The sequence below is a fragment of the Biomphalaria glabrata genome, chromosome 10 (assembly GCF_947242115.1).
Source record: "Biomphalaria glabrata chromosome 10, xgBioGlab47.1, whole genome shotgun sequence".
Lineage (NCBI taxonomy): Eukaryota > Metazoa > Mollusca > Gastropoda > Planorbidae > Biomphalaria > Biomphalaria glabrata.
In genome coordinates this window covers 26,994,883-27,007,527 of record NC_074720.1, presented here as the reverse complement: position 1 = coordinate 27,007,527, position 12,645 = coordinate 26,994,883, and the positions used below count along the sequence as shown (strand labels likewise).

The window sequence follows — 12,645 nt, the reverse complement described above, 5'->3', positions numbered from 1 at the left end:
CAGCTTGGTTGTTACTAATGGGGTTTCTGATTCGGTGACAGTGATCAGTGGCATTGTTAAACAGAAAGTTAGGTCACTCCATTTTTAGTCTGGATCAGTTGCAGACGATGAGTATTTTTGATGTCACAATGAATTCTTATTGAGCAGTGGATAAACATATCTAAATGCAGAGTCAAAAGTATCCTACATGTAATGGAAATGTTATATACATTTTGTTTATTATAACACTACTGAATGTTTCAACATTGCTCATTAAAATGTTTACACAATGTTAAGTTCAATGTATGCATCAAGTAATACGTTACACTATCGGACATTTCACTTCATTAGACAGTTAATGATACAAGACCATCTCAGTCTCTTGGCCTTCCTACGTCTCCGGGGTGTCTTTTGCCTTTTACATTCCATGTCTTGATGTCTGAAGCCTTGATGTCTGAAGCCTTGATGTCTGAAGCCTTGATGTCTGAAGCCTTGATGTCTGAAGCCTTGATGTCTGAAGCCTTGATGTCTGAAGCCTTGATGTCTGAAGCCTTGATGTCTGAAGCCTTGATGTCTGAAGCCTTGATGTCTGAAGCCTTGATGTCTGAAGCCTTGATGTCTGAAGCCTTGATGTCTGAAGCCTTGATGTCTGAAGCCTTGATGTCTGAAGCCTTGATGTCTGAAGCCTTGATGTCTGAAGCCTTGATGTCTGAAGCCTTGATGTCTGAAGCCTTGATGTCTGAAGCCTTGATGTCTGAAGCCTTGATGTCTGAAGCCTTGATGTCTGAAGCCTTGATGTCTGAAGCCTTGATGTCTGAAGCCTTGATGTCTGAAGCCTTGATGTCTGAAGCCTTGATGTCTGAAGCCTTGATGTCTGAAGCCTTGATGTCTGAAGCCTTGATGTCTGAAGCCTTGATGTCTGAAGCCTTGATGTCTGAAGCCTTGATGTCTGAAGCCTTGATGTCTGAAGCCTTGATGTCTGAAGCCTTGATGTCTGAAGCCTTGATGTCTGAAGCCTTGATGTCTGAAGCCTTGATGTCTGAAGCCTTGATGTCTGAAGCCTTGATGTCTGAAGCCTTGATGTCTGAAGCCTTGATGTCTGAAGCCTTGATGTCTGAAGCCTTGATGTCTGAAGCCTTGATGTCTGAAGCCTTGATGTCTGAAGCCTTGATGTCTGAAGCCTTGATGTCTGAAGCCTTGATGTCTGAAGCCTTGATGTCTGAAGCCTTGATGTCTGAAGCCTTAATGTCTGAAGTTTTGATGTCTGAAGCCTTGATGTCTGAAGCCTTGATGTCTGAAGTCTTCATGTCTGAAGCCTTGATGTCTGAAGCCTTGATGTCTGAAGTCTTCATGTCTGAAGCCTTAATGTCTGAAGTTTTGATGTCTGAAGCCTTGATGTCTGAAGCCTTGATGTCTGAAGTCTTGATGTCTTAAGTCTTGATGTATAAAATCTTCAGATACCGCTTGCAGACATCTCAGCAGGTTAGCCTTAGGCCTTGGGAATGCTTACGTTGGACATGTGACATGTCCGAGCAAACGTAATCCTCTTTATGTCAATATCGCATAGACTTGAGTATCGGCCAATTGAAAAAAAAATCTGATTGGAGACCCAATCCCTCCCGATGTGTGTCGCAATTATTTAGTCACATTCTGCTCCGGTTCAATGATAAGAAATAAATTCACAATGGGAGCATCCACTGTCATGGGAGACAGGAGCAATGGATAATCTAAATGTACTCAAATAATTTTTTAATATACATACTAATATAAAGCTTTGAATGAAACTTCATTTCAATACTTACTACTATACACTTCAAATATGAACATAGATTGTTGTTGTACATCTAAAACAAATAGGATGACAATAAAAGAATGTCTCATTGAGAAGCGCGAGACATTAGTGTAGAATAGTTCTAAGAAGGAAACACAAAGACATTAGTGTAGAATAGTTCTAAGAAGGAAACACAAAGACATTAGTGTAGAATAGTTCTAAGAAGGAAACACAAAGACATTAGTGTAGAATAGTTCTAAGAAGGAAACACAAAGACATTAGTGTAGAATAGTTCTAAGAAGGAAACACAAAGACATTAGTGTAGAATAGTTCTAAGAAGGAAACACAAAGACATTAGTGTAGAATAGTTCTAAGAAGGAAACACAAAGACATTACTGAGCTGGAGGTCAGGAAGTGAAAGACAGAGCAGGCCGCACATGGACTCTTGCAGGTTTTGGATGCCGGTGCTTTAGTTGTGGCTGTCGATAGTTTTGTTGTTGTCGTTGATGCCACTGTCTTAGTTGTTGTTGCTGATGTTGTTGTCTTTGCTGTCGTTGTTGACGTTGTTGTTGTATTCGCCTCAGCACAAGTCCGACAACAATTGAAGACATTCAAAGCTGGACAAGTTGACCCAGTTCGAGCTAGATCGTTTGCTAGAACTGAACAATTGTTCTTGTCGCCCCACGGGCAGTCTAGTCACAAAATGAAGACAAATAAACAAACTAGTTTGTACAAAAATAAAGCTGACATTAAGTGTAATTGTATGATGTAGTTTGGATCAGTTGTGTCATTACATTTTTAATAGATCTAGACCAGTAGTTCCCAAACTTTTTTGTCCCGTAGACCCCTTGCCGTGTTTTCTGGTTTTCCTTGTTTAATTTATATTGCATTTTTAAAAATTAACCAACTCCATTTTTTTAAACTAAATTCTAACTGTAGTGAGTCGAAGAGTGAAAAAGTAATTTAAAGCTACATTATAAGTTAGAGAGATCTATCTTTTTTATTGATAATATTCAAATTTAAACTAATTAAAATAACAATTAATTTGAATTACTGGAATCACCAAACACAATGGAATTTTCTTTTTGCATGTTCATTTTTTTGTTTCCTATAGGAGTTTGTTGCTCTATGAACTATTCTTTCAAACAATAAATAGTAATTCATTAATTAGCCGTAAGTATCATTGTAAAAGTTTTCGTAAGTTCTTGATCTTTCATGTGTGGCTCAAATATTGCTTCCGCGGAACTGTTTTCAATAACAGAATGGGCGAAGGCAATTAACTGGTGCCTAAACCAGTAATCTTTGGGCAGGAAGGACTCATCAGCATTAGCTTGCAACCCACCTAGCAGAAGGAGAACTGAATTTAAACCTCTGCTTTGAAGCTATATCCAAACATGGGAAAGGTTTTGTGCTACAACCCTGGGGAAAAATAAGGAGCCGGTGACCCTTAGGCAGCTTGCAGCACACAGCGCTATACACTGTCAGAGCCGGTGACACCACTGATCCCAAACTGTGTATGTCGTTTACAAAGAATTACATAAGAAGGTTTTTTACCGATGTGCCCTTGAACTGTTGTAGTGTTGCTTAAAAGGTTTGTGTAAAACAGTTTTTAAATCTACTTCAACGGCTGGTTGAATCAATATTTATCTGTAATGTTTTCCGTATTTGGCTTTGCCTTATTAAGCAAAAAAATTTTGTAACACGTTCACAAACCACCATCTTCTCTATATGCTGTTGAAGAGATTTTGTGGGTCTAGTGTGAACTTTGAGAGTTCGAAAGTTTTTTAAACCTTTATCTTTTTATCAGGGAGGCATCGTCTCCAATGATCTTCTAGCGTAATTAGTTTCATATAGTCATAAAAAGGAACTCATGCAACCGCTTGTTTGACAAGGAAGGAATGAAGCCCAATTTTAAATAATCAACACTGTACAATGTACATTTCTTTTTGTGAAACTTTAGTAAAATAATAATAAATATTTAAAGACATAACTAAGGTACAAACCATATATTAGTGTATGAAATAATTACATTAATGGGATGTGAAAATTAAGGTTAATACGAAAGATAATTAAATCCAATACCGTAGACCCCGGTGGACATCTCAAAGACCCCCAATTTATTTTTTCACTTTTGTAGACCCCCTGGTGGTCACTGATCTAGACTAACACTAATAAATCTGTGCAATTAGAAATACTTTTACCGATTGGTTTAGGTTAACGTGATTTCATGCTTTTAGCTTTCTCAATGCGCTATGATCTTATCACTTGTCTCAAAGCGCTATGATCTTATCACTTGTCTCAATGCATTATGATCCTATCACTTGTCTCAATGCGATATGATCCTATCACTTGTCTCAATGCGCTATGATCCTATCACTTGTCTCAATGCACTATGATCCTATCACTTGTCTCAATTCACTATGATCTTATCACTTGTCTCAATGCGCTATGATCCTATCACTTGTCTCAATGCGCTATGATCTTATAACTTGTCTCAATGCGCTATGATCCTATCACTTGTCTCAATGCGCTATGATCCTATCACTTGTCTCAATGCGCTATGATCTTATAACTTGTCTCAATGCGCTATGATCTTATAACTTGTCTCAATGCGCTATGATCCTATCACTTGTATCAATGCGCTATGATCCTATAACTTGTCTCAATGCGCTATGATCCTATCACTTGTCTCAATGCGCTATGATCCTATCACTTGTCTCAATGCGCTATGATCCTATAACTTGTCTCAATTCACTATGATCTTATCACTTGTCTCAATGCGCTATGATCCTATCACTTGTCTCAATTCACTATGATCTTATCACTTGTCTCAATGCGCTATGATCCTATCACTTGTCTCAATTCACTATGATCTTATCACTTGTCTCAATACACTATGATCTTATCACTAGTCTCAATGCGCTATGATCTTATCACTTGTCTCAATTCACTATGATCTTATCACTTGTCTCAATGCGCTATGATCTTATCACTTGTCTCAATTCACTATGATCTTATCACTTGTCTCAATGCGCTATGATCCTATCACTTGTCTCAATTCACTATGATCTTATCACTTGTCTCAATGCGCTATGATCCTATCACTTGTCTCAATGCGCTATGATCCTATCACTTGTCTCAATTCACTATGATCTTATCACTTGTCTCAATGCGCTATGATCCTATCACTTGTCTCAATTCACTATGATCTTATCACTTGTCTCAATGCGCTATGATACTATCACTTGTCTCAATTCACTATGATCTTATCACTTGTCTCAATACACTATGATCTTATCACTTGTCTCAATGCGCTATGATCTTATCACTTGTCTCAATGCGCTATGATCTTATCACTTGTCTCAATGCGCTATGATCTTATCACTTGTCTCAATTCACTATGATCTTATCACTTGTCTCAATGCGCTATGATCCTATCACTTGTCTCAATTCACTATGGTCTTATCACTTGTCTCAATGCGCTATGATCCTATCACTTGTCTCAATGCGCTATGATCCTATCACTTGTCTCAATTCACTATGATCTTATCACTTGTCTCAATGCGCTATGATCCTATCACTTGTCTCAATTCACTATGATCTTATCACTTGTCTCAATGCGCTATGATCTTATCACTTGTCTCAATTCACTATGATCTTATCACTTGTCTCAATTCACTATGATCTTATCACTTGTCTCAATGCGCTATGATCCTATCACTTGTCTCAATTCACTATGATCTTATCACTTGTCTCAATACACTATGATCTTATCACTTGTCTCAATTCACTATGATCTTATCACCTGTCTCAATTCACTATGATCTTATCACTTGTCTCAATTCACTATGATCTTATCACCTGTCTCAATTCACTATGATCTAATCACTTGTCTCAATGCGCTATGATCTTATCACTTGTCTCAATGCGCTATGATCCTATCACTTGTCTCAATTCACTATGATCTTATCACTTGTCTCAATGCGCTATGATCTTATCACTTGTCTCAATTCACTATGATCTTATCACTTGTCTCAATTCACTATGATCTTATCACTTGTCTCAATGCGCTATGATCTTATCACTTGTCTCAATGCACTATGATCTTATCACTTGTCTCAATTCACTATGATCTTATCACTTGTCTCAATGCGCTATGATCTTATCACTTGTCTCAATGCGCTATGATCCTATCACTTGTCTCAATGCGCTATGATCTTATCACTTAACTCAATTCACTATGATCTTATCACCTGTCTCAATTCACTATGATCTTATCACTTGTCTCAATGCGCTATGATCTTATCACTTGTCTCAATGCGCTATGATCTTATCACCTGTCTCAATTCACTATGATCTTATCACTTGTCTCAATTCACTATGATCTTATCACCTGTCTCAATTCACTATGATCTTATCACCTATCTCAATTCACTATGATCTTATCACTTGTCTCAATTCACTATGATCTTATCACTTGTCTCAATGCGCTATGATCCTATCACTTGTCTCAATTCACTATGATCTTATCACCTGTCTCAATTCACTATGATCTTATCACTTGTCTCAATTCACTATGATCTTATCACCTGTCTCAATTCACTATGATCTTATCACTTGTCTCAATTCACTATGATCTTATCACCTGTCTCAATTCACTATGATCTTATCACTTGTCTCAATGCGCTATGATCTTATCACTTGTCTCAATGCGCTATGATCCTATCACTTGTCTCAATTCACTATGATCTTATCACTTGTCTCAATTCACTATGATCTTATCACTTGTCTCAATTCACTATGATCTTATCACTTGTCTCAATGCGCTATGATCTTATCACTTGTCTCAATGCACTATGATCTTATCACATGTCTCAATTCACTATAATCTTATCACTTGTCTCAATGCGCTATGATCTTATCACTTGTCTCAATGCGCTATGATCCTATCACTTGTCTCAATGCGCTATGATCTTATCACTTAACTCAATTCACTATGATCTTATCACCTGTCTCAATTCACTATGATCTTATCACTTGTCTCAATGCGCTATGATCTTATCACTTGTCTCAATGCGCTATGATCTTATCACCTGTCTCAATTCACTATGATCTTATCACTTGTCTCAATTCACTATGATCTTATCACTTGTCTCAATTCACTATGATCTTATCACCTGTCTCAATTCACTATGATCTTATCACTTAACTCAATTCACTATGATCTTATCACCTGTCTCAATTCACTATGATCTTATCACCTATCTCAATGCACTATGATCTTATCACTTGTCTCAATTCACTATGATCTTATCACTTGTCTCAATGCGCTATGATCCTATCACTTGTCTCAATTCACTATGATCTTATCACTTGTCTCAATTCACTATGATCTTATCACCTGTCTCAATTCACTATGATCTTATCACTTGTCTCAATGCGCTATGATCTTATCACTTGTCTCAATGCGCTATGATCCTATCACTTGTCTCAATGCGCTATGATCCTCGCTATGATCTTATCACTTGTCTCAATGCGCTATGATCCTATCACTTGTCTCAATGCGCTATGATCCTATCACTTGTCTCAATGCGCTATAATCTTATCACTTGTCTCAATTCACTATGATCTTATCACTTGTCTCAATTCACTATGATCTTATCACTTGTCTCAATTCACTATGATCTTATCACTTGTCTCAATGCGCTATGATCCTATCACTTGTCTCAATTCACTATGATCTTATCACCTGTCTCAATTCACTATGATCTTATCACTTGTCTCAATGCACTATGATCTTATCACTTGTCTCAATTCACTATGATCTTATCACCTGTCTCAATTCACTATGATCTTCTTATCACTTGTCTCAATGCGCTATGATCTTATCACTTGTCTCAATGCGCTATGATCCTATCACTTGTCTCAATGCGCTATGATCCTATCACTTGTCTCAATGCGCTATGATCTTATCACTTGTCTCAATTCACTATGATCTTATCACTTGTCTCAATTCACTATGATCTTATCACTTGTCTCAATGCGCTATGATCTTATCACTTGTCTCAATGCGCTATGATCCTATCACTTGTCTCAATGCGCTATGATCCTATCACTTGTCTCAATGCGCTATGATCTTATCACTTGTCTCAATGCGCTATGATCCTATCACTTGTCTCAATGCGCTATGATCCTATCACTTGTCTCAACGCGCTATGACCTTATCACCTGTCTCAACGCGCTATGATCCTATCACCTGTCTCAATGCGCTATGATCTTATCACTTGTCTCAATGCGCTATGATCCTATCACTTGTCTCAATGCGCTATGACCTTATCACCTGTCTCAATGCGCTATGATCTTATCACTTGACTCAATGCGCAATGACATTATCACCTGTCTCAATGCGCTATGATCTTATCACTTGTCTCAATGCGCTATGATCCTATCACTTGTCTCAATGCGCTATGATCTTATAACTTGTCTCAATGCGCTATGATCCTATCACTTGTCTCAATGCGCTATGATCCTATCACTTGTCTCAATGCGCTATGATCTTATAACTTGTCTCAATGCGCTATGATCTTATAACTTGTCTCAAGGCGCTATGATCCTATCACTTGTCTCAATGCGCTATGATCCTATAACTTGTCTCAATGCGCTATGATCCTATCACTTGTCTCAATGCGCTATGATCCTATCACTTGTCTCAATGCGCTATGATCCTATAACTTGTCTCAATTCACTATGATCTTATCACTTGTCTCAATGCGCTATGATCCTATCACTTGTCTCAATTCACTATGATCTTATCACTTGTCTCAATGCGCTATGATCCTATCACTTGTCTCAATTCACTATGATCTTATCACTTGTCTCAATACACTATGATCTTATCACTAGTCTCAATGCGCTATGATCTTATCACTTGTCTCAATTCACTATGATCTTATCACTTGTCTCAATGCGCTATGATCTTATCACTTGTCTCAATTCACTATGATCTTATAACTTGTCTCAATGCGCTATGATCCTATCACTTGTCTCAATTCACTATGATCTTAACACTTGTCTCAATGCGCTATGATCCTATCACTTGTCTCAATGCGCTATGATCCTATCACTTGTCTCAATTCACTATGATCTTATCACTTGTCTCAATGCGCTATGATCCTATCACTTGTCTCAATTCACTATGATCTTATCACTTGTCTCAATGCGCTATGATACTATCACTTGTCTCAATTCACTATGATCTTATCACTTGTCTCAATACACTATGATCTTATCACTTGTCTCAATGCGCTATGATCTTATCACTTGTCTCAATGCGCTTTGATCTTATCACTTGTCTCATTGCGCTATGATCTTATCACTTGTCTCAATTCACTATGATCTTATCACTTGTCTCAATGCGCTATGATCCTATCACTTGTCTCAATTCACTATGGTCTTATCACTTGTCTCAATGCGCTATGATCCTATCACTTGTCTCAATGCGCTATGATCCTATCACTTGTCTCAATTCACTATGATCTTATCACTTGTCTCAATGCGCTATGATCCTATCACTTGTCTCAATTCACTATGATCTTATCACTTGTCACAAAGCGCTATGATCTTATCACTTGTCTCAATTCACTATGATCTTATCAATTGTCTCAATTCACTATGATCTTATCACTTGTCTCAATTCACTATGATCTTATCACTTGTCTCAATGCGCTATGATCCTATCACTTGTCTGAATTCACTATGATCTTATCACTTGTCTCAATGCGCTATGATCCTATCACTTGTCTCAATGCGCTATGATCCTATCACTTGTCTCAATTCACTATGATCTTATCACTTGTCTCAATGCGCTATGATCCTATCACTTGTCTCAATTCACTATGATCTTATCACTTGTCTCAATGCGCTATGATCTTATCACTTGTCTCAATTCACTATGATCTTATCACTTGTCTCAATTCACTATGATCTTATCACTTGTCTCAATGCGCTATGATCCTATCACTTGTCTCAATTCACTATGATCTTATCACTTGTCTCAATACACTATGATCCTATCACTTGTCTCAATTCACTATGATCTTATCACCTGTCTCAATTCACTATGATCTTATACTTGTCTCAATTCACTATGATATTATCACCTGTCTCAATTCACTATGATCTTATCACTTGTCTCAATGCGCTATGATCTTATCACTTGTCTCAATGCGCTATGATCCTATCACTTGTCTCAATTCACTATGATCTTATCACTTGTCTCAATGCGCTATGATCTTATCACTTGTGTCAAATTCACTATGATCTTATCACTTGTCTCAATTCACTATGATCTTATCACTTGTCTCAATGCGCTATGTTCTTATCACTTGTCTCAATGCACTATGATCTTATCACTTGTCTCAATTCACTATGATCTTATCACTTGTCTCAATGCGCTATGATCTTATCACTTGTCTCAATGCGCTATGATCCTATCACTTGTCTCAATGCGCTATGATCCTATCACTTGTCTCAATTCACTATGATCTTATCACCTGTCTCAATACACTATGATCTTATCACTTGTCTCAATGCGCTATGATCTTATCACTTGTCTCAATGCGCTATGATCTTATCACCTGTCTCAATTCACTATGATCTTATCACTTGTCTCAATTCACTATGATCTTATCACTTGTCTCAATTCACTATTATCTTATCACCTGTCTCAATTCACTATGATCTTATCACTTGTCTCAATTCACTATGATCTTATCACCTGTCTCAATTCACTATGATCTTATCACATATCTCAATTCACTATGATCTTATCACTTGTCTCAATTCACTATGATCTTATCACTTGTCTCAATGCGCTATGATCCTATCACTTGTCTCAATTCACTATGATCTTATCACCTGTCTCAATTCACTATGATCTTATCACTTGTCTCAATTCACTATGATCTTATCACCTGTCTCAATTCACTATGATCTTCTTATCACTTGTCTCAATGCGCTATGATCTTATCACTTGTCTCAATGCGCTATGATCCTATCACTTGTCTCAATGCGCTATGATCCTATCACTTGTCTCAATGCGCTATGATCTTATCACTTGTCTCAATTCACTATGATCTTATCACTTGTCTCAATTCACTATGATCTTATCACTTGTCTCAATGCGCTATGATCTTATCACTTGTCTCAATGCGCTATGATCCTATCACTTGTCTCAATGCGCTATGATCTTATCACTTGTCTCAATGCGCTATGATCTTATCACTTGTCTCAATGCGCTATGATCCTATCACTTGTCTCAATGCGCTATGATCCTATCACTTGTCTCAATGCGCTATGACCTTATCACCTGTCTCAACGCGCTATGATCCTATCACCTGTCTCAATGCGCTATGATCTTATCACTTGTCTCAATGCGCTATGATCCTATCACTTGTCTCAATGCGCTATGACCTTATCACCTGTCTCAATGCGCTATGATCTTATCACTTGACTCAATGCGCAATGACATTATCACCTGTCTCAATGCGCTATGATCCTATCACTTGTCTCAATACGCTATGGCCTTATCACCTGTCTCAATGCGCTATGATCCTATCACTTATCTCAATGCGCTATGATCTTATCACTTGTCTCAATGCGCTATGATCTTATCACCTGTCTCTATGCGCTATGATCCTATCACTTGTCTCAATGCACTATGATCCTATCACTTGTCTCAATGCGCTATGATCCTATCACTTGTCTCAATGCACTATGATCTTATCACTTGTCTCAATGCGCTATGATCTTATCACTTGTCTAAATGCGCTATGATCTTATCACTCGTCTCACTGCGCTATGACCTTATCACTTGTCTCAATGCGCTATGATCCTATCACTTGTCTCAATGCGCTATGATCTTATCACTTGTCTCAATGCGCTATGATCTTATCACTTGTCTCAATGCGCTATGACCTTATCACTTGTCTCAATGCGCTATGATCTTATCACTTTTCTCAATGCGCTATGATCCTATCACTTGTCTCAATTCACTATGATCTTATCACTTGTCTCAATGCACTATGATCCTATCACTTGTCTCAATGCGCTATGATCCTATCACTTGTCTCAATGCACTATGATCTTATCACTTGTCTCAGTGCACTATGATCTTATCACTTGTCTCAATGCACTATGATGTTAACACTTGTCTCAGTGCACTATGATCTTATCACTTGTCTCAATGCGCTATGATCTTATCACTTGTCTCAATGCGCTATGATCTTATCACTTGTCTCAATGCACTATGATCTTATCACTTGTCTCAATGCGCTATGATCCTATCACTTGTCTCAATGCACTATGATCTTATCACTTGTCTCAATGCACAATGATCCTATAACTTGTCTCAATGCGCTATGATCTTATCACCTATCTCAATGCGCTATGATCTTATCACTTGTCTCAATGCGCTATGATCTTATCACCTATCTCAATGCGCTATGATCTTTTCACTTGTCTCAATGCGCTATGATCCTATCACTTGTCTCAATGCGCTATGATCCTATCACTTGTCTCAATGCGCTATGATCCTATCACCTGTCTCAATGCGCTATGACCTTATCACTTGTTTTAATGCGCTATGATCCTATCACTTGTCTCAAGGCGCTATGACCTTATCACCAGTCTCAATGCGCTATGATCCTATCACCTGTCTCAATGCGCTATGATCTTATCACTTGTCTCAATGCGCTATGACCTTATCACCTGTCTCAATGCGCTATGATCCTATCACCTGTCTCAATGCGCTATGATCTTATCACTTGTCTCAATGCACTATGATTCTATCACTTGTCTCAATGCGCTATGATCCTAACACCTATCTCAATGCGCTA

The 12,645-nt window shown here is 37.9% G+C and overlaps 2 protein-coding genes across 3 annotated transcripts in view; both read right to left on the bottom strand.

The window, feature by feature from the left end:
- Positions 1–353: 353 nt before the first annotated feature.
- LOC129928521 (uncharacterized) lies at positions 354–1,505 on the bottom strand. Its single transcript, XM_056043146.1, has 2 exons — positions 1,490–1,505; positions 354–1,408 (listed from the first exon to the last, which is right to left on the bottom strand). Exons 1-2 carry the CDS (start codon positions 1,503–1,505, stop codon positions 354–356), a joined length of 1,071 nt encoding a protein of 356 aa, XP_055899121.1.
- A 349-nt stretch (positions 1,506–1,854) lies between these two features.
- Positions 1,855–12,645, bottom strand: part of LOC106051026 (zinc metalloproteinase-disintegrin-like VMP-III) — an 89,886-nt gene continuing 79,095 nt past the window's right edge. The window contains exons 18-19 of one of the 2 annotated variants that reach the window (XM_056043480.1): positions 2,324–2,442; positions 1,855–2,290 (exon numbers count right to left, since the gene is read on the bottom strand). In XM_056043480.1, coding sequence (XP_055899455.1) covers positions 2,105–2,290; positions 2,324–2,442 — 305 coding nt within the window. In that variant the 3' untranslated portion in view covers positions 1,855–2,104. Of the gene's footprint in view, positions 2,443–12,645 lie in introns of both variants that reach the window. The other variant, XM_056043479.1, reaches the window with a different exon arrangement.